The sequence below is a fragment of the Xiphophorus hellerii genome, chromosome 2 (genome assembly GCF_003331165.1).
Source record: "Xiphophorus hellerii strain 12219 chromosome 2, Xiphophorus_hellerii-4.1, whole genome shotgun sequence".
Taxonomy (NCBI): domain Eukaryota; kingdom Metazoa; phylum Chordata; class Actinopteri; order Cyprinodontiformes; family Poeciliidae; genus Xiphophorus; species Xiphophorus hellerii.
In genome coordinates, this window is record NC_045673.1 from 2,661,828 (window position 1) to 2,689,343 (window position 27,516).

The following is a 27,516-nucleotide window of genomic DNA, read 5'->3' on the forward strand; positions in this document are numbered from 1 at the left end:
ACTGCTGGAGGACATTTCTATTTTCTGCTTCCTGTTTGAGCACAAACACACACATCCCCACCTGGCTGGAAAGTTGCTGACGCTGACAGATGAAGGAAAGGATGCACAGGTTTGGACTCGCAAAAGGGTTTTCCTGCAGGTTCAGGAGTTTTTTCTGTTTCCACACACACATTTCCAACCCGTTCAGTACATCTTATCTCTCTGATCTGCAGCAGCCGGTTAACCATTCACCGTTTATGGACTCTAAGTTCAGCTTTTACACCTTTTATATCGGCGGCCGATCAGCCAGTTTGTTGCTCGATAATGGAGTTCAGGCCAAAACCGAAGGTATCTCAGAGTAAAGCAGACTGATGCTTCAGCAGATTACTTTAAACATTTCCTGATGACAAAACAATAATTTGAACCCTGAATCGTATCTGAACATCACCGCAGAAATTAGGAAACTTGACTAAGAATGATAAAGTTCAATCAATGCTTTTAAATACAGATACAATTTAAAAAAGGCAGCTTTCCAGTATTTTAATTAAATAATTTCTACAACAGACATTAAGAGTACCAGGAGTATTTCTTCGGATCAATTTTTCCTTGTCTTTTGGGTGGAAACCAATTCATTGATTCTGCTGAATCAATTAATAGAGTTAATTGTGATTGATTATTTAAAATATTGTCAACTGATTTAGTGGTCGATTGTTAACTGGCGAATACAGACTCAGTTTAAGGTCATTTGCTGAAAGAAAAACATACTCAGAGTTGTAATTAAGCCAAAAATGTGCAGAAAATATATAAATTTTCCAATTAAGATAAAAAATCTTTTGTCTGTAAATTTGTTTTACCCAGAATTCCGTAAATGTCAGTTTTAGATTCACCCAGTTAAAATTACTGTATAAAAAACTACTAACCACCATTTGCTATGCAATTATTAATTGGCTAAAAGTTCTTCTACCACATGGCCTTTTTTGAGTCTGCATAGTCCAACTAACGATTAATCAGTTAATCGTTAATCACAATTAATCAGATTAATCGTTTTAACCCTGAGTGACCCTTTTATTAAAATGGATTACAGCCCTGAAGCAGAAGCTTTTCTTAGTTTCCTAATTTCCTGAGACTCTTTTGCAGCCGAATGCATCAGACAAACCGAATCTCCTGCAGCTTACTCTGCTGACTTTTGAAGCTCCAGCTGAGTCTTGAGTTTCTTCTTCGCTCCCTGGGTCAAGTCGTACTTGTTGAGGTCTTCCTCCGTCAGCGCTAAAAACTGTCCACAAACAGGTCGGGACATTTCTCAGAGGAGGTTAGAATATTTCCCTCACTAATTAATGAGATAAAAATAGAACGTAAACAGACCTCCTCCATGGTGAGCTGTTTGAAGACTGGGTAGTACTTATGGAGCCGGAGTTTACGCAGCCAGTCCAGGATGCCGTTCTGCTCCGGCGTGTTGGGTTGATTCTGCGTTAACTGGGCCGGATGGGACTGGGAGCGGGTCAGGGAGGGGGAGTGGGACAGGTGCAGCGACTGCGTGATGGGCGGAGGGTGGAGGTGGTGCATGGAGGGAGTCAGCGGCGTGGGGGGAGACAGGAGGGAGGACAGGTGAGGTGGGGAGCGGGTCAGAACCGAGCTGTGGGTGCTGACCACGGGCTGGACGCTGGCCACCCGGTACACCGCCCTGAACATGGAACAGGAAGTGACTCAGGTTCATCTGATACAGGAGACTTAAAGGGACAGTATCGTGTTTTCCAGGCACATAGTGCCATTTTATAGCATAAAGAAGTAACTATGTTACCTTCAGTTTTTATAAACATGATATATATATGTCAAATATGACTTAGAGGAAATTTGACTTCCTGATGTAATGCCTTGAAATTGGGCCTCTGTCTCTTTAAGAAAGTCCTGCTCTGCCAACATGGCTCCTCTATTAACCCTTTAACAAAGTTTTACCTACAATGAGAAGTAGCTCCTATAATGATCCCAGCAGATGTGCAGTTTCAACAGGTGTTTGCTAATTGCTGCTGACTAGTCTGAAGAAACTCAGTGGGGGAGGAGCTGCACCTCGAAGACGGAGCTAGGTCCACCCAGGCGTTTTGCACAGCTGGATGGTTGCCATGGAGATAGCAGGATTTCTCAAACATGTATGAAAGAATCAAAGCAAAACTCCAGATTTATTTTTGATGATTGAATAATGATGTAAAGCTTTTAAAATCCATTTTAACACTTTCCCTTTAAAATAAAAAGAATAATCAGAATCATCATCCCATAAAACACATTTTCCATCCTAGATCAACCTTCTACATCAGCGACTAGCTTACTCTTAATATTTGAAGTTTATGCCTTGAAAGCTGAGGTATGTAACTTTTATATAAAAGAAATCACTCCATCTTTTTAATGCTGGAAAATGGCAGGATTACTGTTGGGTCTGACTGGCTGATTTGATTTCTGTTTTTATTTATTCCATATATGTTGCTGATGTTAGTAATAGCAACTGTCGGTTGACGATGATATTCACTGGTGGTTTATCACCCAGAAACTTTTGGAGTGTGCAAGAATGTTTACCTGTTAGCTCCTCTGTACTGCACCATGCAGCCGGTGTCTGAAACAGGAACAAAGAGTTTCATCAACTAGAAACACTGAAAACCTCAGAAACACGCACAAGATTTTAAAAAGTGTTATTATATTGAGGACATATGTTACCACATGAACAAAGCCAATCAATTATGTGAATTTATTCCTCTATAGAGCCTGTAAAATTATTATGGCCCTTGGATGTTTTACCCTTTTTCTTGCTTTTACAAATCAATCATTAACCCTAACCCTATTTCTACAAAAATAATAAGAATACTGTAACTTCTTTTTGTTCTCATCAAACCAAAGACGATTCCTCCATTTTACCGTGTATGGCTGAATTAAATTACTTTTTAAATTATATTTTCATTTATTAGGGCGCACCTAAAGAGAAACTGTAGTTGGCTTCGGTTGGTTTCGGCTGGTCAAAGCTTTACAAAACTCAAGATTGTAGAAAAACACCGTCTGATCTGCAATCAAGACCATTTTGAGGTGAGAACGAAAATATTTTACTGCTTGGATTTGGAACAGAATCATACAAACGGACCAAACAAGACACTCGATTGGATTCCACCTGCACAGGTTATTCCCAAAGAAACTAAATCTAAGGGAGCATTAACACTAAACTCCTGCAGAAATCAGTTTTGCAATTGAAACAAACTTATAATCATATTTGAATAAGCTTGTTCACATGATAAGTCATTAAAAATTATGGTGCATGTAAACAGTTACATGAGATATATTCATAATTATACTTAGGAGTAGCTACGTATGCAGCGTTTTAGGAAAATTGTACTCAGCCATTTTACATGGAGCGCTATGGAGTCAACACATTAGAATGACACACAACTTTTTATGAGTTATGATGCTGTAAGAGCTCTGGTGGAGCCAGCTGCACATTGTCCGGAAAAAGAAAAGCAAAAGTAATCCATCATCCTGCTACCACTTCCTGTTGTCTTTTTTGGCGTTTCCGTCAGTAGCAACATCCAGTTGTTGATCACATGGCTCGTGTCATATGAAAAATATTATTTCGATACGGCTGAAAATCCATTTCATCGTAGTGCCAAAACTGTTTATCGAAAAACATTTTCAAGAAATTGGCGTCTTTCCATTAAGTGTCATTTCAATTTGTGCTATTTTAAAATTAATGGAAACACAGCTAATGATAAGCAAGCGATCAGGTTAAGGGGATTGTTCTCCCAGTCTAGTGTGTACTGGAAAAACTGTCCCAGATTTTGAGTAAAAGTGTGTTGATGGAAGAACTTCCCCCTGACGTTCACAATGCTGCAGCTAAGAGCTGGAACAATTCAGAGGCATAAACACTGAGACATGATGACCAGCAGCTATAAATACACTCTGAGATGAAGTCACACTTACACATCACACACCCACACACACACACACGCACACACACACATTACGTCTATTATGTCTTTCTATCTTCATAAGGACTTTCATTCATTCTGCGCCATCTTAGTAGGTTAGCGCATAGCAGAACCCAACAAAAAGCTTTGAGATCAACAAACAAAATATATTTTTCTCTTAGAAAAAAATATATGAACAAAATGAATGCTTTCGGGATCAATTCATATGAGATGGAGAAGAAAAATATATCAGACAAACTGCCTCGGATCTTATACTATGACTTAGTTAATAACTACTTAATGTACTTGAGTACAACATGGAGGATCTTCGCAGCCTGAAATCCACGGGCCGCTTGTACGTTATTATTTACATCCAGACATTTTGCGCCTGAGCACAACGCCGGAGGGGAAAAAGACATTCTTTCACTTGTCATCCAAAGCTGCGCTGCAGCGGTAGAACAAATCTGTCAACAAAATAAAACCTGGAGATGCAGGTTTTATTTATTTGGTGCAGTGAGCAACAACAAATGGAAAATAACATTTGAAGAACAACTGAAAACCACTCATACTCTTTTTATCTTTTTTTAAATAAATTACATTTAGACCACTTTTTAAATACAAAACTGCTAAAATCAATATTTACAGATATATTTAGACACAATAGTGGGTTATAGAGAGCCATAGTGGAAAGTTCAAAGAGCCACAGGTTGCAGACCCCTGATGTAACCCAAAAACAAATCTGAGTAACTGTATTTATACTTAACTATTACTGCCATATTTCTAATACTCATAACTAGTACAGTACAATAGAGCTGAAAAAAACTTTTCCCACTGTTGGTGAAAGAGGTCCTCTGTATGTAGTATATTTGAGTAACACACACACCAGTATGAGGTCATCCCAGTCTGGGCTCCCAGCATGCCGCAGTGAATTCCCACACCGGACTGAAATAGACCCGGTCGGCTCCGTCCAACACCTCAAACATCTCAGAGCGCCGCCTCACCTCGTCTCTACGACTGGCTCTTCCTTTTCTCATCCCAAACAAACCACACAGACTTCCTGCACTGCAAAACGCACTGCGTGGAGTTCACTTAGAAATATTATGCAAACTTGATGCCTCAAAAAAATCAAGTTCTCCAAATTTAGAAATGTTGGTGGGTTTACACAACGCAACAAACTTGATCGTTCGTTTTGAATAAATGGTCTGTTGCAAGAAGCAATAAATCAATTAATGACAAATTTAAACAGTTTGTTGCTTTTGTCCCATCCAGACCTTTTTAAAGGAACATTTTGTTTAGAGACTTCATAAATCAATGAATTTTTGTTTATTTACTCAAAAAAAAAAGAATTTAAAGCTTTAAAATTAGAATCACAACAAAAATATTTTGTATATCTACATCAGAAATCAAGCAATAAAACAGTTTAAAACATAATTTAAGACGCTCATCACTGCATATTAATATGAAAAATAATTACTGCTATCATCAGTGTTATTGTTACTAATTAATGAAGTTGTCAATTATAAAATAAAAAAATAAGTTTATACCCGGAGTTGGATAATGACTTACATAGTTGCATTTACTTGAGTAACGTTTTGGAAAAACTGAACTTTTAGGAGTATTTTTACTACGCTGTACTTTTTACTTTTACTGGAGTAATTTTATCATGAAGTATTTCTACTCTTACTTGAGTCAAATTTCTGGATTTTTTATCCACTGAATGAAAAAGAAACATGTTTTTCAAATTCATCAACACAAACCTGCAGTTTTGTTAAAGTTTTATAAGTTTTTTAGTGAAGGAAAATGATTAGGAAAAATTTTCTTTTGCCTGATTTTGTTGTTTTTTGTTACTTATATGAATTATTGTCATTTTTGTCCTTAAAATACCAAAATTTACACTAAACTTTATATTTTGGTCCGTCTGACAATGTCATTTTTAAATATTAAATGATTGATCATTTGATCAGTTACTTGAGTAATATCTTATTGAGTCGACTTAATACTTCAGTAATTTCTTGGATGGCTACTTTTTACTTGAGTAAGGTAGAAATATAAACCTCAGTTTATACCTCTATCCTCTCTATTGAATGTGTGAATATATTTCACTACTGTTCTCTTTTGCTTGCTTTTATTTTCTTTCTATAATAACTGTTTGTTCTTCTACCTACGTTCCTGGTCAAAGTAAATAAAACAATTCAGGTGGAAGCATGGCAGGACTTACTGGAGGTTGAGCAGGTGGGGAAAGTGGGAGGTAACCTGGTGGAGGGAGGAGACACAGGGCAGCTGGGGGTCAGAGGTCGGCTGGAGTTGAAGAACAGCTGGACGGAGTGATGCTGCAGGACGGGGCCGGGCAGCGCAGCCAGACACCTGGGTGGAGCAACACAGCCACCCAAAAAGCAAGATGACAGTGAAGAGAGGACATATAAAGAAGGCAGGTTTTTTTGTCTCACTATCAATCAATCAATCAATCAATCAAGTTTGATTTACATCAGAAAAACACAAAAATCAACAACTGAAACATTACATTTTACCAAGTGCCGTCATTACACATAAAAATGCTGATCAATGTTTCTTTAATTATAAATCAAAAGCAACTTTAAACAGGTGGGTTTTCAATCTAGACGTAATGGATGCAGAATGTCGGTTTAGCCTTTCAGAAGTGAAAGTTGGGGTGAAAACAATTTGATGTTTGGTCAAAAAACTGAAACTTTGGACTTTCTGCACTGACCTGGTGTCGACCTCTACGGACTGAGGGAGGAACTTCTCCAGTCCATCGTCAGGAAACACCTGAGAGAGCTAACAGAGCAACATTCAGCATGATTACATCAAAACTACCCACAGTTTACTGCACAGTATCACTCTATGCTGATGATACTCTGATTTTAACACAAAAACCTGAACAGTGGAAACAATAATTTTGCCTAAAGCAGAGGAAATATTCTGGTAATACAAGAAGTCATGTCCTTGTTTATCCCTTATTGCTTTGTTTAGTTACTTTAACAGGATTCAGTTGAAATCCCTTTGGGATCAATATGTATATAAGCTAGTTACACCATTAGAAATCACCGAAACCCAGTAGCTACCATCTGCACCAGATTATTACCTGGGATATCAGCTCTGCCACTTCCTGTTGAGCTCTGACAACAGATGATGTAAAACCGTCAGACCAGCCCACCTGGAGAGGCAGAGGAAAGGAGGAAAGCAATGAAGAAGAGCAGCAAACAACAATAAAAAAACTACCTTATTGGAGTTGATCTACCTCAAACACATATTCGCTGCCGTTCTCTGGCTTGTGTATCGCTCTTCTGAGCACCACCCGCTCAATCACAGCTGCAAGACGCACACATCAGTTCACAGACCAGTAAAAACACACAGTCAGTATAAGAGCTGTTCCACTAAAAAAAAAAAAAGCTGAAAAACACATCCCACACCAGTAGGTGGCGATAAAGTCAATATAACTGACATGCTAAAATACAGAGAAACAAAATCAACTGCAAGGGTAAAAAATTCATGTTTTTATATGTAAAAACATAAAAATAATGAATAATAATGAAACTATTTTCAAACCTTCCCTGGTAGGTTTTCCTACCAGCTTTTTTATTTTTATTTTTTAAAATACTTTTATTATTCTATTTACAAATCAATCATGACTAATTTGGGTTTTTGACAAACATATTTACAAAATAACCCCTTTAATGTCAAATTGACAATTGTGCACAATACAAATATCTTCTGAAACGATTAATCAAATTAATTGATTATAGAATCGTCAACTTTCACTAATAAGTCATGACTAACAAAATTTTTTTATTTTTTGACAAAAACATTTACAAAAAAGACCCTTTAATGTCAAATTGACAATTCACAATACAAATATTATCATATTAATAACAGAAACTATTAATCAACCGTGATTAATTGATTATAGATTAGTTTAAAGTATACAGGCTCTAAAAAAGGCAATTTCCTGAGAGAATAACACCTCTCAGCAGGAATCAAGCCAAAAATAAAAAACAAACTGGATGACAAAAGTTGTCAGACTGATGTTATTTTGTTTACAGAAACTTCATGATTCATATTATTTGTTATTTCTGTTGTTTTGTTTATTTATTCTGGATATTTAAAATATCTTCCAGTTCCATTCGAATTTAAAGTTTATTGACCTTTGAGAATCTGATCTTACATTATTATGCCATTACTATTATATTACTTGAAAATAGTTTCAAAACAACAATATTATTATTGTTTATGGCAATAACCTCTGGGACAATTGTCCAGGAAAATTTGTTATCACTGAGTCAAAGTTTGAAAAAAACTAAAACTACTACTAAGATTAATAAGAACTAAGCAATACTTAACTACTAAAAACCAGCAAACCTACTATGAAAATGAATTAGAACTAAATGAATTAGACAAAAAGTCAAACGAATTAAAACTAAAGTCTACGGAAAGTTATTGCGAGTAAAAATGTGGGTGTGGCTTTTGTTATGAACAGATTTTTGACCGAACTTCGGGCGTGAAGGGACAAGCTGCTGAGATGGGGATAAAGGAGCTTTTCTAAAAGCTTTGGGCCGTTTTACATCAACAAACTGTCAAACTGTTTATTACCTACTGATTTTATTAGTTTACAGCAACAGTTTTTACAGAGTGACAGAAAAATGAAAGGATCAGCTGCTGGAGAAACGCAGCTAAACACAAAAAGCAACGAGACAACACGGATCTAAACAGGTTGCTCTCCTGTTTGCACGCTGAAGGTTTTATGTCGGTGGCAGCTATGCAGTGTTAGCAGAGGTGACATAGCTGAGTGTTGTGTTGCAGATCGGACGCACTGGCGTAAACTCTGACACATGAGCTGCTCAACGAGTCGCTGATTTCTAATAGCTGATAATGGAAGACGTCCCTGTTGATCAGTTTGGCTTAGAAAGCTTCACCTGACTGAAAAACATGAGGTAAACAAAAAAATCCAGCATGTCTGGAACCTAACCGTAAATAAAAAACAAGCACAAATGTTTTAACAATAAAGTTATAATAATAAAATAATAAAAGAAAAATGTTGTATGATAATACATCAATAATATGACAATAAAGTCATATTTTTGCCAGTATTAGTTGTAATAATACAAGAAAAAGTTGTAATATTGTCAGAACAGTTGCAAACAAAGAAAAAAGTCATATGACAATAAAGTTGAAATAATTTTAGAAAAAAGTTATAAAATTGCCAGAATAAAGTCTAAATAATATAAGAAAAAGTTGTATTACAAAAAAGTATTTAAAAAACACAAAAACACAAAAAAATAAAGTTGTACTAAGAGAAAAAGTTGTAATATTATCAAAGTAAAGTCAAAATAATACGCACATAAAGTTATAAAATTACCTGAATAAATTCTAAGTCATACGAGAACAAAGTCATAAAATTAGTATAATGGTGTCATAATTTTATAATAACTCCAACATAAAAATTATTAAAACGAGGAATGTTGGGCATCTTGTGAAGTTATATGTTGGTATTGGTCTTAAAACTAGGAAATAATTCATCTTTTAACACATCAGCATCAAATTATTATTAGCAGAAGGATTTTGAAACAATCGTTTAATCACCTGGGTTTATTCAGAAGAAAGAATCACACGAACTGATCTGCTAACGTCAGACGTTGATAACTATATAGGCTTTTTTCATATGAACTTTTTTCGGGTTAAAATGTTTTTCCTGCTGATTATCTTTTCGTAATTAAATAAATATTCTCGTCACGATAACAAAATTTGCTGGATGATAAATTGTCCCAGAACTTATTGCGGTAAATGAGAATATTGCTGTTTGGAAACCATTTTAATCCTATGCTTCTCTGCCCTTGACAGTTGGTGGTTACCATAGCAACCAGTAACTGACAGCTCCGCCCCCTTTTTCTGTTGCCTTCTGTTAACTGTGGAATCGGCTCCAAGTTTTATATTTGAACATATATTTTAGACATAATTAATCATATACAGGGTTTCATGTGTAATTTTGCTTTATTTTAATTTATTTTTACTGTATTCATTAGACCTGTCACAATAGCAATTTCTCCCATAAGTTATTGTGTTAAACAATAATGTTGTTGTTTTAAAACCATTTTTAACTAATATTGTGGTAATAATGGCATAATAATTCAAGAAAACATTCTCAAACATCAATAAACTTTATATTCTAATGAACATTTAACACAGGAAATGGATTTTAAATATTTAAATAATTAAACAAAAACAACAATAAAATGAATGCTGAAGTTTCTGCAAACAAAATTGTCCTTCTAGTTAAAACCAAAACATTAGACTGACAACTTTTATGATCTAGTTTATGGTAGAAAAGAGAAAATTGAGCTCGTTTTAAATTATAAATTGATTTATTGATTAATTGAGGATAAAGAAAATAAAAGGCACTTTTTGGAAATATTTTCTGTCATTTGTCATTTCGTTCTTTCTTAAAAACTAAAAAATCTATTTTTATTTTGAAGTCGTATTGTCCAGCTCTAGTTGATGCTGATTCTTTATATTTTTGTGTCAACCTCACTGCAGTTTTCCCGCCCAGCCCTCAGGGCCGCATTCTTTCTGCTTGTGTTCAGACGCAGCAGCATGCTGCATCTTGCTCAGATGTTTTCTTTAGGTTGTCGTTGGCAGCTCCTCACCTTTCGCTGCTTTCTCCTGGCGGCTCCTGCTTGCATCCTGGACCTGCAGGGGCGGCGGAGGAGAGCGGCGCTCTGGGCGAGGAGCCGGCAGCTCCTGATGGACCGCCTGCTCTTCGTTTCCCAACTCTGCGCCGGAGGATGGGCCTGACCCCGGCGACGCCTCTCTGCTCTGGTTCTGGGGGTCAGAGGTCAGGAGAACACATGAATTATCAAGGTTTACTGTGTTTTACTAGATTCAAGAACAAATGTCAGCAAACTGAAGCATCATCAGGAACTTTTAATGGATCTGATGAACATGAAACATGACAAAATGTTTGCGAAAGGGACATTTTCAGATCCAAGTGAAACCAAAGAATTAAAATCAAAGGTTCTGTGCAGAAGTTGTTTTTCTTTTTTTGAACAATGTCTTTAGAAGAAATCTTTGTCCTCTGAAAATGCAATACATAGTTCTCATGTGACGTCACACATCCGGGAAGCCATCTTGGTAGGTAACTGCCATGACAGTCAGGCCTGTCGCAATAAGCAATAAATCAATTAATCACATGATAAATTAAACCGTGTCAATAATTTCAGATTGCATGATTTATCGTTTTTCTCTTTTCTCTAAATGTTTTCAGTCTGGTGCTCAGGTCTCAACCAGCCCTTTGTTTGAATTACGATTTTGTTTACAGAGACTTCATAACCCATTTTATTTGTTTTTGATATTTAAATGTCTTCCAGTTCCAGTATTAAATGTTCATAAGAATTTAAATAACACATTCTCAAACATTTTGGTGTTTGAGAATGTATTATTGCATTATAATGCTATTGCCATTATATTAGTTGAAAATGGTCTTAAACCAATGTATCGTCCCAGAAGCTGCTATGGAGTTGCTATGACAACAATAAACAAGTCACAAGCTTAGATTTAACGTATGAACAATATCAGTGCATCACATCAATTAAGACTTAAACTGTTTTTTGCTATATACTTTGTTTTTGTTGGTTTCAAAGCCATAGTTCTTCTATGCTTGCCCATCAAGATGGCGGATCAGAGGCGTGGATCCCTTATTAGAACAAAATGCAGTGAGAAGAAAAAGAACAAACAGTGACTCTGCCAGTAACGCATTCAATAACGTTTGGTAGGTGAACACTTTTCACAATGCTGTGTCACATTTAAAAAAGAAGTGACAAATAAAATTAAATATAATAGCATATCATTAGAGCTTAGACAATAAATCTATATATATATATATATATACAGTACAGACCAAAAGTTTGGACACACCTTCTAATTCAATGGGTTTTCTTTATTTTCATGACTATTTATAAGGCAAGAAATCCCACTTATTAACCTGACAGGGCAGGTTGACCTATGAAGTGAAAACCATTTCAGGTGACTACCTCTTGAAACTCATCAAGAAAATGCAGAGTGTGTGCAAAGCAGTAATCACAGCAAAAGGTTGCTACTTTGAAGAAACTAGAATATAAGGGGTATTTTCAGTTGTTTTACACTTTTTTGTTTAGTGCATATTTCCACATGTGTTATTCATAGTTTTGATGCCTTCAGTGTGAATCTACAATGTCAATAATCATGAAAATAAAGGAAACTCATTGAATTAATAGGTGTGTCCAAACTTTTGGTCTGTACTGTATCTATCTATCTATATATATATATATATATATATATATATATATATATATATATATATATATATATATATATATATATATATATATGTGTGTGTGTGTGTGGGGAGGGGGGGGGGGGGGGGGGGGTGTCCGTGTGTGTGTATATCGCAATAGCCACATGATCAGTATAGATAACACATCTGATAGAATATTCACTGAACTGCACAGCATTCTGGGAGATGTAGGCAGAGGAAAGGTTTTAGCTGCTCAACCTCTCACTGCAACTTTGATGGCTTGAACTAACTGATTCACTCTTTGGTTGCCTAGCAACAACCTGCTGAGTCACTGGAACAGCAGCAGTTTAACATTTTTTCACTGTGACTCATAAATGCTTAAAAATCAAAAACAGTGGAGAGAAAACTGTGGATGAAACAGGGAAGGTCATTCCTTCAGTTTGGCAGCATTTACTGTATTTAAAACAAAAACAAATCAATAATTAAACTGCAACTTGAAAAAAAATTATTTTAAATGCAAAATATTTATATTTGTTGTAAAATTTTGACTTACTTACTGCCCTGACTGTCAGAATCTTTGAGTCTACTCCTGTTAACAATTGATCATTTACTAGATTATTTGATTATTATTGCAATAATCGATTAGTCTGATTAATTGATTCATCCCTAAAACATTATACTAGTATTTTTTATTCAGTCAGGTCCTAAAAGTTATGGAAAGGTTGCAACAAAATAGAAACAGGACGTTTTTAGTTCACAATTCCATATTTTTCGTTTTATTTGATCTGAAAAACAGATTTATTATTTATTATAAAAATAACTTTTAATTATCTGAGGCATTTCACAAAGCCAAAAAAACATTCAGCTGCTAAATATACAGCAGCGACTCCATCTCAGCAGAATAGAAACAAGATCTGAAATGTCTTCAAGATGTAAAAAAAGGAACTTGACGAACTTGAAGTGGAAAAATGTAAAATGTGTATTAACAGTTTCTAAATGGAAAACTGAGATAAATACGTCAAGCGGGAAATAGCTCCAGTGATTGCAGCAGATTTCTTTCCATCCAGTTTTTTGCTTTTGAGGTTGATACACATTTGCTGAAAGCTGATCGTTAACATGTGGCAAACTTGCACCACAAGCTGTTTCCAATATAAACAATACCTCAACTGGTTATGAAACACTCCCAGACCCGGATCCAGGACTATTGTCAAGTTCAGACACCAATAAACCTAATCTGAACTGGAAATGTTGTAAACTAGCTAGCTGATATATATTTTTTTTAGTCTTTCCATCCAAAGTGCATCAGAAATTCCCTACTTAAAATGCTGAGTCATCAGAAATGAAAACCCCAGATAGGCTATGTGCTGTTAGCAGAAATCATCCAGGCCGTAGATCTGAAAACAATTAAGAGTGCTACCGCCACATCCGCATGTTCCTGAGCCCGACTGCCAGCAGCCTGGAAGGAAGCAGAGCTTCGAGGTAAAACGGGGAACCAACATTGGAAGCCGAATTAAAAGAAACTCCAGGAATAAATTTAACAACAATACATGGCTTGAAGCTATAAAAATCCAGATTTCTGGTACAGTAGCTCCTCCTTCCTCTCATATAAAAGTCAGCTGTTAATTCCCACACAGGCTTTGTTTTTATTGCCCTATAAAGCGCGCATATAATGGGCCGATTATGCAGGTTTCAACTGGCCTAGTAATGTTGTAATATATTGCATATGCTGTGTTTAAAGCACCGCATTGTTTCTGCATAAAAACCCCTCTGGAGTCACTCAGCATCCATCTGCTTCGTGTTAGTCAAAGGTTAGGAGAGATGACTTGAGAAACAGAGAGACTAGAGAGACACGAGTCACAAGAATGGAGTGATGGCATGCAGCAAGACTCAGCAGAAACACGGCAGAATATTTGGTCAAAATTGTTAAAGATTTATTATTAGAGTTCAAACAGCTTCATAAAAACTGATGTTTATGCAGTTTATTGCTCTCGAGAATAAAGATGTGCTAACGCAATGCAAAGGCAAAAAACCCCGTCAAGATTTCAACTCCAGGGTTTATCAGCCTGGCGGGCTGCCAGGATTAAAGTGTCATGTCTTTATTTATTTTAAAAAGATTTAGTTTAAATCTATTTTTATCTGTTATATTCATCTATTTACATCAAAGCAATTTGCTTTATAATAAAGTGATTCTGATTAAAAAGCATCTTTAGTGGAATGGAAGCACAATGGTGGCATAAATGCTCTGCAACTAAAGATTATTTTAGTAATCATTTAATCATCAGATAAATTCATTAATCGGATGTAAAAATTGGCACACTCAGCTACATTTTTATTTAACAGTTTTAAGATGCAAATAAGCAATTAATTTAATCCCTTCTTAAAATAAGAAAACAAATATTTTATTGTCTAAAATGCAATAACACAGCATTGTTTCAGTGAAAAAAATGAAAAAGACTGAATAATAAAATATATATATATTTTAAACTAAGAATATTTTAATGTAGGGATGTGTGATATAAAGCTGTGCCATTGCAACAAATAGAAAAATTCAACTGCAAATTGGAAAATAGGAAAATTCAACCCGTTCAATCCAAAGGCAGCACTGAGACGGTTTTAGGCAAAATGTTTAAGAATTAAATAAATATCAAAATTTGCACAAAAACTTGAAGATAGCACCCTATGGGACCAATTTAAACACTTTATCTGCAAACAAACAAAGTTTATTTCTGGTTTATTTGCTCTTTAAAAGAGCTGTTGCAGAAACATTCATTCATCTATCGGGATTTGAACCAAGGACCTTTTTGCTGCAGCACTAATTGCTCCAGTGCTACGGAAAAAAGATGCAAACCTCATAAGCTGAAGTAGAAAAAACTTCCTCCCCAACAATCTGACTGACTGGTGAAGTCATACAGACGATGGTGAGATTACTCATCTAAACAGGATATAGTTAAAATCAGAAGTCACAAATATCCCTCCATTTTCTCATCTCCCAAAAAACCTGCATTTCTCTGGTTAATCTGTGATATGCGACGATTCTGGATTTAAATAGAAGCCCGTCGGTCGCTTCAGAGAGATGGAAAGACAGCCAAAGAGAGAGCATTTATAACTTCCTGGGGATTCACTGGAGACTCACACACACCACAGAGGGTTGATTTCAGCACTGAGAAATGTGCTGACCTGCACTAAGCAGGAGCCAAGGGCAACAAAACACTAAATACAAGCGCTCCTCTGAGCCGGGTACTTTCCCTGCTCCTGCCTGCGTCGGACCGACTACAGGCTGTAAAACCATGTTTACATCTGCATCAAGTTAAGAAACAAATTAAATGTTTTGCCTTTGAACTTCTCCTCTACAGTCGTTGCTTTTCCTCCCATTTTCTGCTCCTTTGACCCTGTGCAGGATGATCAGAAGGGTTAAAGGAGCAGCTCGGTTTCCGGCATCATCTGGAAATCCCCTCCTTTTGCTCCCGCTGCGTCCTCCGCGTTTCATCACATCCCGGCTGCGCCACCACATCTGGGTGGAAACGACAGCCTCCGCTCGTCTTTTATTAACAACATTTTGCTCCTGAACTCGCTTCTTTTCCAAATATTTCTCACAGCGCTGCAGGTTTTGTTTTGAGAGGATTTAAATAAAACTTTCTTCCTCTACCAAATTAAATGTGGCTTGTACAAAGTAACCAAACTGGAAGGGTTGCATAATTTAAAAACACAAAAAATAGACTAATCTGATGATAAAAGCGAGATTAGATTTTATTTTAAGTTAACTTTAATTCCTCCATCTCAATCCACTGTTATGATTCTGCAGCTGCAGGAATTTGGGAATCAAAGGAAAAATTAAAAGTTTGTTTCCTACCTTGTGCCAGTAGCAGGTTGGCAGGCAAGTGGTGCTGGCGTTGGGCAGGGAGGCCTGAGGCACGGCGGCGGCCTGATGGTGGTAGTGGTGGTGAGGCTGAGCGCCATAGCTACCAGCAGCTCCATCACTGCCAGCTTCTGCTGCAGCTTCTCCTCCTCCTCCGCTGCTAGCCTGGAAAAAGGTGGCGGCAGCATCATGCCTCTGTATACTCTTGTCCCTTAGAGGGGTCAGGAGGGCTGCTGGTTCCTATGTCTGGCTAAAGTTCCGGACGAGAGGCGGGGTTATATACACTGCCTGGCCAAAAAAAAAGTCGCCACCTGGATTTAACTAAGCAAATAGGTACAAGCCTCCTATTGGATAAGTACTGCATAGGCGATTATCTTTCAGCTGGCAACAAGTTATTTAACCCCAGCTGATGCAATGAGTAACTCCTCATTTCTTAAACAACCATGGCAAAAGACACATCCTGTGGTCGTGGAAAAGACGTTAGTCTGTTTAAGAAGGGTCAAATCATTGGCATGCATCAAGCAGAGAAAACATCTAAGGAGATTGCAGAAACTACTAGAATTGGGTTAAGAACTGTTCAACGCATCATTAAAAACTGGAAGGATGGTGGGGAACCATCGTCTTCCAGGAAGAAATGTGGTCGGAAAAAAATCCTGAATGATCGTGATCGGCGATTACTTAAACGTTTGGTCAAATCAAATCGAAGAAAAACAACAGCAGAACTCAGGAGTATGTTTAATTGTGAACGCAAAAGCATTTCCACACACACAATGCGAAGGGAACTCAAGGGGTTGGGATTGAACAGCTGTGTAGCCGTAAGAAAACCTCTAATCAGTAAGGCTAACCAGAAAAAAAGGCTTCAGTTTGCTAGGGAGCATAAAGATTGGACTCTGGAGGAATGGAAGAGGGTCATGTGGTCTGATGAGTCCAGATTTACCCTGTTCCAGAGTGATGGGCGCATCAGGGTAAGAAGAGAGGCAGGTGAAGTGATGCACCCATCATGCCTAGTGCCTACTGTACAAGCCTGTGGGGGCAGTGCTATGATCTGGGGTTGCTGCAGTTGGTCAGGTCTAGGTTCAGCAACATTGTGTGCCCAAAGAATGAGGTCAGCTGACTACCTGAATATACTGAATGACCAGGTTATTCCATCAATGGATTTTGTCTTCCCAAATGGAAAGGCATATTCCAAGATGACAATGCCAGGATTCATGGGGCTCACATTGTGAAAGAGTGGTTCAGGGAGCATGAGACATCTTTTTCACACATGGATTGGCCACCACAGAGTCCAGATCTTAACCCCATTGAGAATCTTTGGGATGTGCTGGAGAAGGCTTTGCGCAGTGGTCAGACTCTCCCATCATCAATACAAGATCTTGGTGAAATATTAATGCAACACTGGATGGAAATAAATCTTGTGACACTGCAGAAGCTTATTGAAACAATGCCACAGCGAATGCGGGCTGTAATCAAAGCTAAAGGCGGTCCAACAAAATATTAGAGAGTGTGACCATTTTTTGGTGGCGACTTTTTTTTTGGCCAGGCAGTGTATATATAAATGTATATATATATAAAAAATGTGCTAATCAAATTGATCTGAAAGATTTACATTCCCATAAAAACACCTAGATATTAAATACTTAGAGCTGAAATAAATTTAACAAATATTATAAGCAGAACAAACTCTTCGTTCTGCTTATCTAAAAAGATAACGCCCTGGGCATTTGCCCATATCATTCATGTCACAAATCACCACTGTCTGCACCATTAAACATAGCAATTGAGTCAATGCCCTGAAGGTAAACAACGCTCAACTATGAACACTGACCAAAGAGCAACAAGCAAGAAGTAACCAAGCACAAGACGCTCAGCATGACTGTTCTCACCCTCTGTCCCACTGCATGAAGCCAGGCAGCTGTAATGTCTGCCATCATGGCCACTTTGAACGAAAACAATCAAAGAGCAATGCGCATGCTCTGCGTGCTCTTTCGTTCTTGTGTTTTATTTATTTGCTAATTAAATAAATATCAATGTATATAATTTAATAATGTAATAATAAGTAATGATAGCTACTGCAGTGTACACAGAGCATTACAAGAACAAAGAACGGCTCTCAGTGACTCTCCAGTCATATCTTCTTAGTAAAGAATAGTTCAGAAGACTCGGATCGTTCGTGAACAGGGGCGCCGTATAGGGGGGAAAGGTTATGCCCCTGACCAACAGGGGGCCCACCACAATTTTTTTTTTCATAGAAATTTTAAAAAAGGGGTCCATGTCAATTACAAAATTAATTATATTGTGTTTTCTAAAATTGTTTCTAGCAGTAAAAGTTAAATGTTACCCCTCCCAGACCAAAAAACACACATTTGCCCTGAACCTCCCGGATCTGTATGAAATGGTTCCTTCCTGCTTGGTGCTTGACGGTGACGATGTTCAGCAGCAGACAGTGGAAGACAAGAGCGACTGTGGCTGTTACTATGCTGCTAAGAAAAATAATAAAGTTAGGTTTACAAAAAATAGAGAGACAGAGAGAGAAAAGGGTAAAAGTATAAATTTGTAACCCAGTTTTTCTCTGAGAGGTGGGTAAACTGTGTGATTATCAACCATTCAGCACAGTTAGCTTAGCCACAGTCTACTGTTTGTCTCCATTTCACTAGCATTTAATGAATTAAGGAAAAAAATTACCAAGATATTCATATATTTAACGTGTCCCTGCACCTTTTACCACTTAACAACAGATGAATCAGTCAGCAGCAGCTCTAACCCACGTCCCTCCTGACCCGTCCTCTCTCCTCTCCTAAGTGAAATTAAAGCTGAAGTGTGTAACTTTTATTAAATGTTTTTGTTTTTACATATTTGTGAAAACTGTCATTATGTTGTGACAGTATGGCATGAGAGATAATCTGTGAAAAATCTATTTCCTCTGCCTTCTCCCAGTGCTTTCTAGAAACAACCAATCAGAGACGGGAGAGTTTTAGTGCTGTCAATCGCAATCTCATGTGGCTGCTCATCCCTATAGTATAGCTAGCGCAGCCTGTTGTGAATGCTCAGTCTAGTTAGCATAGCTACCAATGACAGCAGATAAACATTTTTCCTCTAATGATATGTTGTTTTTCCACCATTAGCACATTTAGCAGTGAGTGAATGAGGTTGATTGACAGCGCTAAGACCTTCCTACTGGTTCTGATTGATTGTTTTGGTCGGAACGTTGTATTACTTTAGCTAGCAATAGCAGTTCAGGTGGAGGAGATTGATTGCTTTCACAGATTATCCGTTTCATAACAAACTGGCACGACATGGTGACAGCTTTAACAAATGTGGAGAAAACATATTTTTATTAAAGTTATATACTGCAGCCTGAATAAAATGCAACTACATAGCATTTTTGAGAAATCTGGATTGCTTCATGTACACTGCTCAAAAAAATAAAGGGAACACTTAAACAGGTGTTTAACACTTAAAGTGTTCCCTTTATTTTTTTGAGCAGTATATATTTTGCATGTTGCCTATGACTGTTGCTCGTGGCGAGAGATATTTCAGTATCTAAAGCTAATAGAAAAAATGTAAGCAACCTACTTGCATACTGTATGTGGACTGTTGCATGTAAAATACATGAGCAGTAAATATTGTGCTAGTTATCAGTATTGGACCAAAGAAAGCAAGGCAGTTGCAAGCCTTTAAAATTGTGACGCTTTGATGGGTCAGACAGACTCAAATAATTGTAACAGCAGCTGCGTGGGGGGCCCAATTCAATTTTTTGTCATGGGGCCCAATATTACCGGCAGCGCCCCTGTTCATAAGTTTAGTGATATTTTCACAGTTGCGGTTTTGACTGGTCTTGAAATAAAATCCCGAGTCCTCAGCGCCCGAGACCGAGACAAGACCGAGACCGAGACAAGACCGAGACCATCAAAAGACCAAGACCGGTCTGGAGTGCTACAACACGGCGTCATTTTGGGACCAGTTCTCATTTAACATTAACATTGATTATTATAACATTTTATAACATATTCTAAAACTTCTTTTGCAGATGACACTCAGCTTGTGAGTTCTTCAAACTAACTGAGATGGTCGATAAAGTTATTTTGTTTAAAGAATTTTTCCATAGTAAGAACGTTGGTGTGAAAACGAGAGCTTCAGACGGTTATTTATGCTTTTGTCTTGTCTAGATTATTGCAAAACTTTTCCCACGTGTCAACTCCCAAATTAAGCAAACAAAAAAGTAATAACTGAAAATATTCTGTTAATGAGCCATATTTGTTTCAACTTTTATTTGGTGAAGCGCTTGGTGAGTTTTTACCTAGAAAACCTTAAATCTGTCAATATCTTATTTGGTTGTGAAATCAAATTTAATGTAAATTTAAAAGTACACTCTATAAGGTTTGAGATTTCACATCTAACTCAAAGGGAAACATAAACGCCGACGTATCATTTCCAACTTTCCCATGTAGGTGTGTGATTTTCCTGTTGAATAAGTAACAGTGGAGGTGAGTTACAGCCTGTCATTGTTGATGTCTCACCTGTAATTAGGTACAGAGGAAACATGTATGCTTGCTTAACTCCACCTACTTCAACTAAAGGCGCTTTCCTTTCTGCGGTCAGGTGGAGACGTCTAGCCCTGCAACTAACAATTATTTTAGATATTGGTTAATCTATCAATTATTTTCATGATTAATCGGTTAATCAGTTAAAAAATAATCAGCATATTCTGCTGATTTCTCATTTAGTCCTTTTTTAAAATAAAATATTGGAAACACATTAAAAGATGTAAATACACAAACAATTCACTTCCTTTTTTAAATAAGAAAATAAACATTTTAATTCCTAAAATGCAACTACATAGCATTCCTTTAGTGAATGCTGGATTATTAAAAGCTCAAAATAGAAATTTGATGTTTTTTGATTCACTGAGAAACAGATGCATCATTAATTATAAGGAAGACATTTCATTGTTTGAGCTGTTTAAATCCGATTAATCGTTTAAGCCGTAGAGACGAGCCAGGGTTACATTTTCTTTTAAGAAGCTCTCTGAGAATTTCGATCCAAACTTTAAGATTTTGATTCAATCCAGCTGTTGCACCTCCGTCATGGAGGGAAACCCATCTGTTTAACTACCCTTTTTTCTTTAGCTCCAACTGTTTTTCCAGCTATTTTCACAGTTTACTGGTTTATTTTACCGGCATTTAAGAGATGCTTTTGCAAACCTTTTTATATGATGCATTAAACTTTGCAGCAGCCGTGTTTTTAACTTCCAATGCCTTTAGAAAACCTGACAACCTCACATTCAACACTGTTTTCTGCTCTGGTGTCGTCACTGTCTTGTATTGTTGATGTCATTCACACCGCAGGCTTCTCCGTGAAGCTGCTTTCACTTCCTCTTGCAAAAGGAACAACACTAAGAAAAACCATGAAAACACTTCAGCTGTTTGTAGAAGAATTTCCACAGAGACACAAAAACAGAACCTAAAACGAAGGAATCTGGAACATGAACGTGATATTCTGTCCCAAAGCAACAATAAAAATCACTCTGTGCTTCCTCGGACGTCCTGGGAAACTGCAGCAAACATTGAGTGAAATCTATTATCACTTTTTATTGACTGTGCTCGGTCTGGTTGTTTGAAGATGATTTTAATCCGACAGGATAAAATTATTTAGATTAAAACCTGATTGAAAGCAGCTGGGTTTGAATCAAACTTGTTCTCACCAGACCGTTCTGTTCTCAGACATATTAATATAATTAAAGCTTAAAATAAAAAACATTTAAACATAGAATCTGGAAATAACAGAATGAATCATAGGAGGCATTGACAGATGGTTGATCCGATTATTAGATGACTAAAAGGATAAACAGAGAGATGTTGGACCGATAAATGGATAATCAGTCCTGGAAACACATTTTTCACTCTCTCTACTCTTATCCAGATGTGGAAAATAAGGAATAAAATTCCATATTTTTCCAGACTTTGTAAGAGTTCTCTATGTTTTGTTCTGTTACATATATCCCATGAACAATTATTTTAGTAATCGATTAATCTATTCTGACGATTAATTGTTTGGCTTTGGCTTAACTGCAGCTCTGAATATGTTGTTCTTTTGGCAAATAGTATTTTTGAGACTGTATTCTCTACTTAATGATTAATTGATTATTAAATTAGTTGACCAATATTTCTATTATCAATTAATCACAATTGATTATTTCATCGATGGTTGTGTAACACTTTCTTCTCAACATTAACAAGGTGTAGGAATCATTTGTTTACTATTGTTTGGATGAACTGATCAATAATTTTCATGTGCATGATTTATTGCTTTTCTCTTTTCTACCAAAAAATTGGATGATAAAAGTTTTCAGCCTGGTGCTTTGGTTTCAACTCACCCTTTTTTTGAAGGACAATTTTGGTTACAAAGGCTTCATAATTCATTTTATTTATTGTTATTAATATTTTATTGATTTCTTTTGGATATTTAAAAAGTCTTCCAGTTCCAGTATTAAATGATCATTAGAAATTAAAGTTTATTGATCTTTGAGAATGTGTTCTTGCATTATTATGCCATTATCATCATATTACCTAAAAATCATCTCAAAACGACAATATTATTGTTTATCACAATTACTTCTGGAACAATTTATCATCCAGTAAGATTTGTTATTGTGACAGGCGGACAAGGTTTTTTTCAATGTTTGTATTTTGTATGGTTTTGACTTAATTACTGCTCAGAATATGTTGTTCTTTCAGCAAACTAAATTATTTTTCCTGAATCTGTGTAGTCCAGCTAATGATTAATCGATTACTAAATTAGGTGGATTCATCACAATTAATCGTTTCAGTACTACATCCTATTGAATTTTATTAATTTTTGAGCGAGTTTATTTACAGAAAAAGAAGATTTTGTCATTCTAATGCAAAATGTATATTATTCTTGTAAGATTTCTACTTAATTACTTCTCTGAATATGTTGTTCTTTCAGCAAAATGCATTTTTGAAATTGTTTACTCCAGTTAACGATTAATCAAATACTAAATTAGATGGATTCCTCGCCCCTTTCTGTCATACTTAACTTGGTTCATTGTTTAGCTGGTTTGTGTCCATATGGACAACACCGACCTTTGACCTCTGCCCTCACCTGCAGGATGTCCTGGATGTGGCCCAGCTGATGCCTCAGCACCTGTTTCTGGTGGAAGTTGAAGGCCGGGTGGTTGGAGGCCATGGTGAACAGCAGCAGGAACTGCTCCTCCGTCCTGCCGTCGTTCAGCGCCAGCCCGTAGTTGTTGATCACCGTGTCGATGTGGGTCAGGGTCCGGTACAAAACCCCCGCGGCCTCCCGGTTGTCTGTGCCCAGCAGCGCCAGCGACACCAGCAGCTTGCTGCGGACCACCTCGTCCGTGACGTTGGTGAGTCCCGAGAGGTCCGCGGGGTTGTTGGCTTTGATCTCCGCATCCCGCAGGGAGTGGTAGTCCTTGCGGGCCAGGTCCTCCAGGCAGGAGCCGAGGAAGCGCAGCTCGATGGGGATGCAGAGGTCCAGCAGGCCGCAGAGGAACTCCGCTCTCTGGGCGGAGGTGAGGGTGGAGAACCAGCGGTACACCCCCTCTCTCTGGACGCAGCTCCGGCTCTCCACCATCCTCACACCTGGAACCACCTGGATCAGAAGAACCTGTCTGACCTCACATCAAAGGAAGCGCGCGCACGCGCGCGTCAAAACTTTTTGAACTTTCTCCAAACTCCTGTGTTTATTCCCAGCGGGGGGGAAAGAAAGAAGAACAAAGTTTCCTTTGTTTTCGGACTTCTTCCACAGTAATCCCGGCAGGGTCTACTGAGGTCTGGCCGCCCGGTCTGGGTCACTGTCGGACCTCACGCTTCCTCACAGTCCGTCTGCGGACAGTTGAAAATTCTTGGTCTCGTTCAAGCGGAACCGTGCAGAGATTTCGGAGCGGAGCGTCCGCATGGTGCCCCAGTAAACTGTTTCAACTGGGACGACGCTTAAAAAGCAAACCCGGAGCAGCCTGGGGCTACAGCCCGCTGCAGCTGGGAATGGCATTTGAACATTTCAGAGACATTACCTCACCGGACGGGGCTGTGCACGCAGGTCTCAGCGGTAAAAGTTCCCGGTTTATTCACCGTTCAGCAAACTGGAAGTTTAATCCTGCCTGAATCCTGCCATGACTTCAGAAAGAGAGGAAAAAAAACAGCTGTGAAGAACATTATCCCAGCTCTGGGCCACGGAGAGGTATGGTCTCCTCTGATTGGCTGACCGGACAGTCAATAATGAGATCCTGCGTTCTGATTGGTGCAGAGGTATTTCCGGTATCCTCCTACTCCACATCTTTTCTCATGGCCTTCATAAGTATCTCAGATGAGTTTCTGGCTCTTGGGTAACTGAGGAAAGTCGCCTTTAAATACCGGCTTTCTTTATATTTCACCAATAAATACATGATAATTCATTAGAAATGTGTTTTATCTGATTGGTTTAGGCAGAAATGTAATAATATGGAGACATTTATTTCTTTTTTTAATATCAGATTTTTGTTGTTGTGAGATTGTAGTCAGACAACTCTGGACTCAGCCATCAATCTGTCCATCCATCCAACCAATGATCGATCCAGCCATCCATCCATCCATCGACCAACCTCCAGACGACCTGCTGCTCTACTCTTGGCTCCCCCAGGTTGGTGGAGCTTTTCAGGAGGACTGAAGCTGAGACTCCCAGACAGAACAACCTGATTCTGGTCGAAGGCCTCCGGGATCCCGCATTTCTCTGGCAGAACTATAACTAAAGGTTTTACTATCTGATTCGGCTTTTTTCTTCACCAAAACTTAATGGAATAACATCCAAACTGCAGCAGACAAAGTCTCACTCTGTCTACCTCCAGCTCCATCCTTGAGCTCCTTCAGACCTCTAAACTGGAGAGAAACTTTTAATATTTTTAGCTTTACCTATAACGGAATATTAGTCAGTTCATTAACAATAATAAATGCATTGTTCATTTAAAATGTTGTGGTTCATATCTATGTCCAGAAGATGGCGCCAGATGTCTACAATGAAATCAAATCAAAGCACACCTGCTGCTAAAAGATGATTTACATTCTCAGAAAAATAAACATAAGACTACAAAATAATACAATATTTAAAATATAACGTTGTTGATCAGATCTACGACATAGATTTATACTTTTTCCCTCACATTTACCTTTTTTTAAAAGGAAAAAAAAATCTTCATAAGATCACCTTTGGTCTCCAATCGTCATTGAACACAAAACAAGCCACGCCCACAGCCAGCTAACTCCGCCCCCTTGTCTTGACGAGCGAAACTCAGTTACGGTTGCCATAGTAACCCCACTCTCCCTTCCCAACCGGGCCCACTCCTTCATTGCATCAGGGATGCCGCAAAACTGCACAAATACACACACAGCAGTACCAAATCATACGCACATATGTACATATAAAAATACACGGGAGGCAAAATGTTTTCTTTGAAACACTTTCATTATTTTCTCCACACAACTGAAAAACAAAAACAGAGTATTTCCCAGAAAGAAAGAAAGAAGAAAGGAAAGAAAGAAAGAGGAGATTCAAACCTATATAGAAAGAGCTTGGCATGCTGTGGCATGCTGCAGACTAAAACGGTGGCGCAGGGCATCGTCACCAGGCTGACGGCATACAGCAGAGCCTCTGAAATTCTTCCTGGGACCCATAATAAAATAAAAATCTATTGTTCTGCCTCTCAGGCTGCAGGCACATCCGACTCAGCTGTAGTTGGAATAAGTTGGAGAAACACCAGAAGTGAACCCACAGCCTTTAGTTTCTGCTCCAATCCCAAGTTTAAGAAATGCTGTCGGACTATTAAAAACAATTTAAAAAAGAAGAGAAAAGAAACCCTCAAAGTCCTCTCGGCCCCCCTGGACGCCATTACTGATGGTATCAAACACGGTGTGCAAGGAGAATGGAAACGTATGCAGGTAAATAAAAACAGATGCTGTCAATATTGTTGCAGTGAGGAACAGAAATGTTGCATTGGATGCACTTAAAGATTTTACAAGCAGTGAAAACAAGTAATTTGGTGCAGATGGAGATCTCTGATGGGTAAAATGTCAGACAGCTGCAGGAGAATCCAACAGTACTTCATTACACCATGGGTGTCCCAGTCCAAACAAATCAAATAGTCATACTATCACTAACCTAACCTACTATCACTAACCTGGGACTCAACTTTGTTTGTTGTTACTAAGTACTTTTTTTAACACTTAACTTTTTGAAAACATAGATTTTTTTCACCACTCTTTGTGTTTACATAGTTGAGGGTGGTGCCAGGGCGGCCATCTTGTTTGAAAAGCATGTTTTATGGTTTACTTATTTACACTTTGAATTCAGGTCAAATGATTGAATATTAGTGTCATAGGAATTGGCACTACAAGAATAAAGTCATAATATTAACAGAATAAAGTTTTAGCAACACAAAAATAAAGTTGAAAGAAATTAAGTTAACATAATACCAGGATAATGTTGGAATTTTATGTTGACTCCCACACGAAAACTAACCAAAACGTAAAATAAGGGATGTTGAGCATCTTAAGTTCTACTCTGGTATTGGTTTTATAGATAAGGAAATACTTTGTCTTTTAACACTTCATCACCAAATTATCAATAGCAGTTCTTTGAAACAATTGAGCAAACGACTGAGTCGATTTCGAGGAAAGAATCACAGACTTGCTGAGCTGGTCTTGTCAGGCTTTAATAAATATATCCAAGCTTTGTAAATGACTTTCTTGTAATTTTAGGATGCTCTTTTGGTAAAAAAAAAAAGAAAAAGAAAAAGAAAAGAAAAAAGTTGGAAACGATTTGTGAATTTAGCGACAAAATAATCAAAGACTGGGTTATTTCCAACTCAAGTGTTAGCTAGCTGTTTAGCTGACTCCCCTGGATGATGGAGGAAATGCTAATACTTTTAGCATTGCTCATCCAAACGTTGCTAAGGATTTTAAATTTCAAATATTCAACTCAAAGAAGATTTGAGATGTACTACGCTTGCCAACTCAGCACCTCCAAAAGGCGGGACAGCTACATCAGGTGTGAGGCTTAATGACCTAATGTGTCGATTGTGATGTCATCGCACAATATTTCTTAATAAATAATAATTATTATTAATTTCCTTACGTTTTCATCTGATTATGTCCTCAGTAAGCAGAAGGATTTTTAAAGACTGCATCTTCCAGCAAAGTGTAGATACAATTAAAAACTAATGCAATACCAACTCGAATTGTTGAATAGTTGCAGAGTCTCCTGTTCTTTGTAGTTGTATAGAATTTTTTTTTTTTTTCAAATTAGCTGTCACTTCTGACCACAAGAATCGTCTGCAGTCAAAGCACATTTGCGCAGCGCTTTCTACTTTGACATTAAATTTTTGTCTAGGTCTAGGTAAGTAAAGGAGAGGAGCGCCATCTAGTGTTTGGAAATACGAATTGGAGGCT

The 27,516-nt window shown here is 37.7% G+C and overlaps 1 protein-coding gene and 1 long non-coding RNA gene across 4 annotated transcripts in view; one reads left to right on the forward strand and one right to left on the reverse strand.

The window, feature by feature from the left end:
• The window catches only part of zcchc14 (zinc finger, CCHC domain containing 14), a 28,205-nt gene extending 3,941 nt beyond the window's left edge, over nucleotides 1-24,264 (reverse strand). The window contains exons 1-10 of one of the 3 annotated variants that reach the window (XM_032586334.1): nucleotides 23,177-24,261; nucleotides 16,049-16,219; nucleotides 10,574-10,742; nucleotides 7,174-7,244; nucleotides 7,018-7,089; nucleotides 6,643-6,710; nucleotides 6,136-6,281; nucleotides 2,545-2,581; nucleotides 1,342-1,660; nucleotides 1,155-1,252 (exon numbers count right to left, since the gene is read on the reverse strand). In XM_032586334.1, coding sequence (XP_032442225.1) covers nucleotides 1,155-1,252; nucleotides 1,342-1,660; nucleotides 2,545-2,581; nucleotides 6,136-6,281; nucleotides 6,643-6,710; nucleotides 7,018-7,089; nucleotides 7,174-7,244; nucleotides 10,574-10,742; nucleotides 16,049-16,219; nucleotides 23,177-23,671 — 1,646 coding nt within the window. In that variant the 5' untranslated portion in view covers nucleotides 23,672-24,261. Of the gene's footprint in view, nucleotides 1-1,154; nucleotides 1,253-1,341; nucleotides 1,661-2,544; nucleotides 2,582-6,135; nucleotides 6,282-6,642; nucleotides 6,711-7,017; nucleotides 7,090-7,173; nucleotides 7,245-10,573; nucleotides 10,749-16,048; nucleotides 16,220-23,176 lie in introns of all 3 variants that reach the window. The other 2 variants (XM_032586324.1, XM_032586343.1) reach the window with 2 other exon arrangements.
• On the forward strand, nucleotides 24,231-26,907 carry LOC116734832 (uncharacterized). The gene is made up of 2 exons (XR_004342272.1): nucleotides 24,231-24,345; nucleotides 24,587-26,907. It is a non-coding gene; the product is annotated as an uncharacterized LOC116734832 (long non-coding RNA).
• Nucleotides 26,908-27,516: the final 609 nt, after the last annotated feature.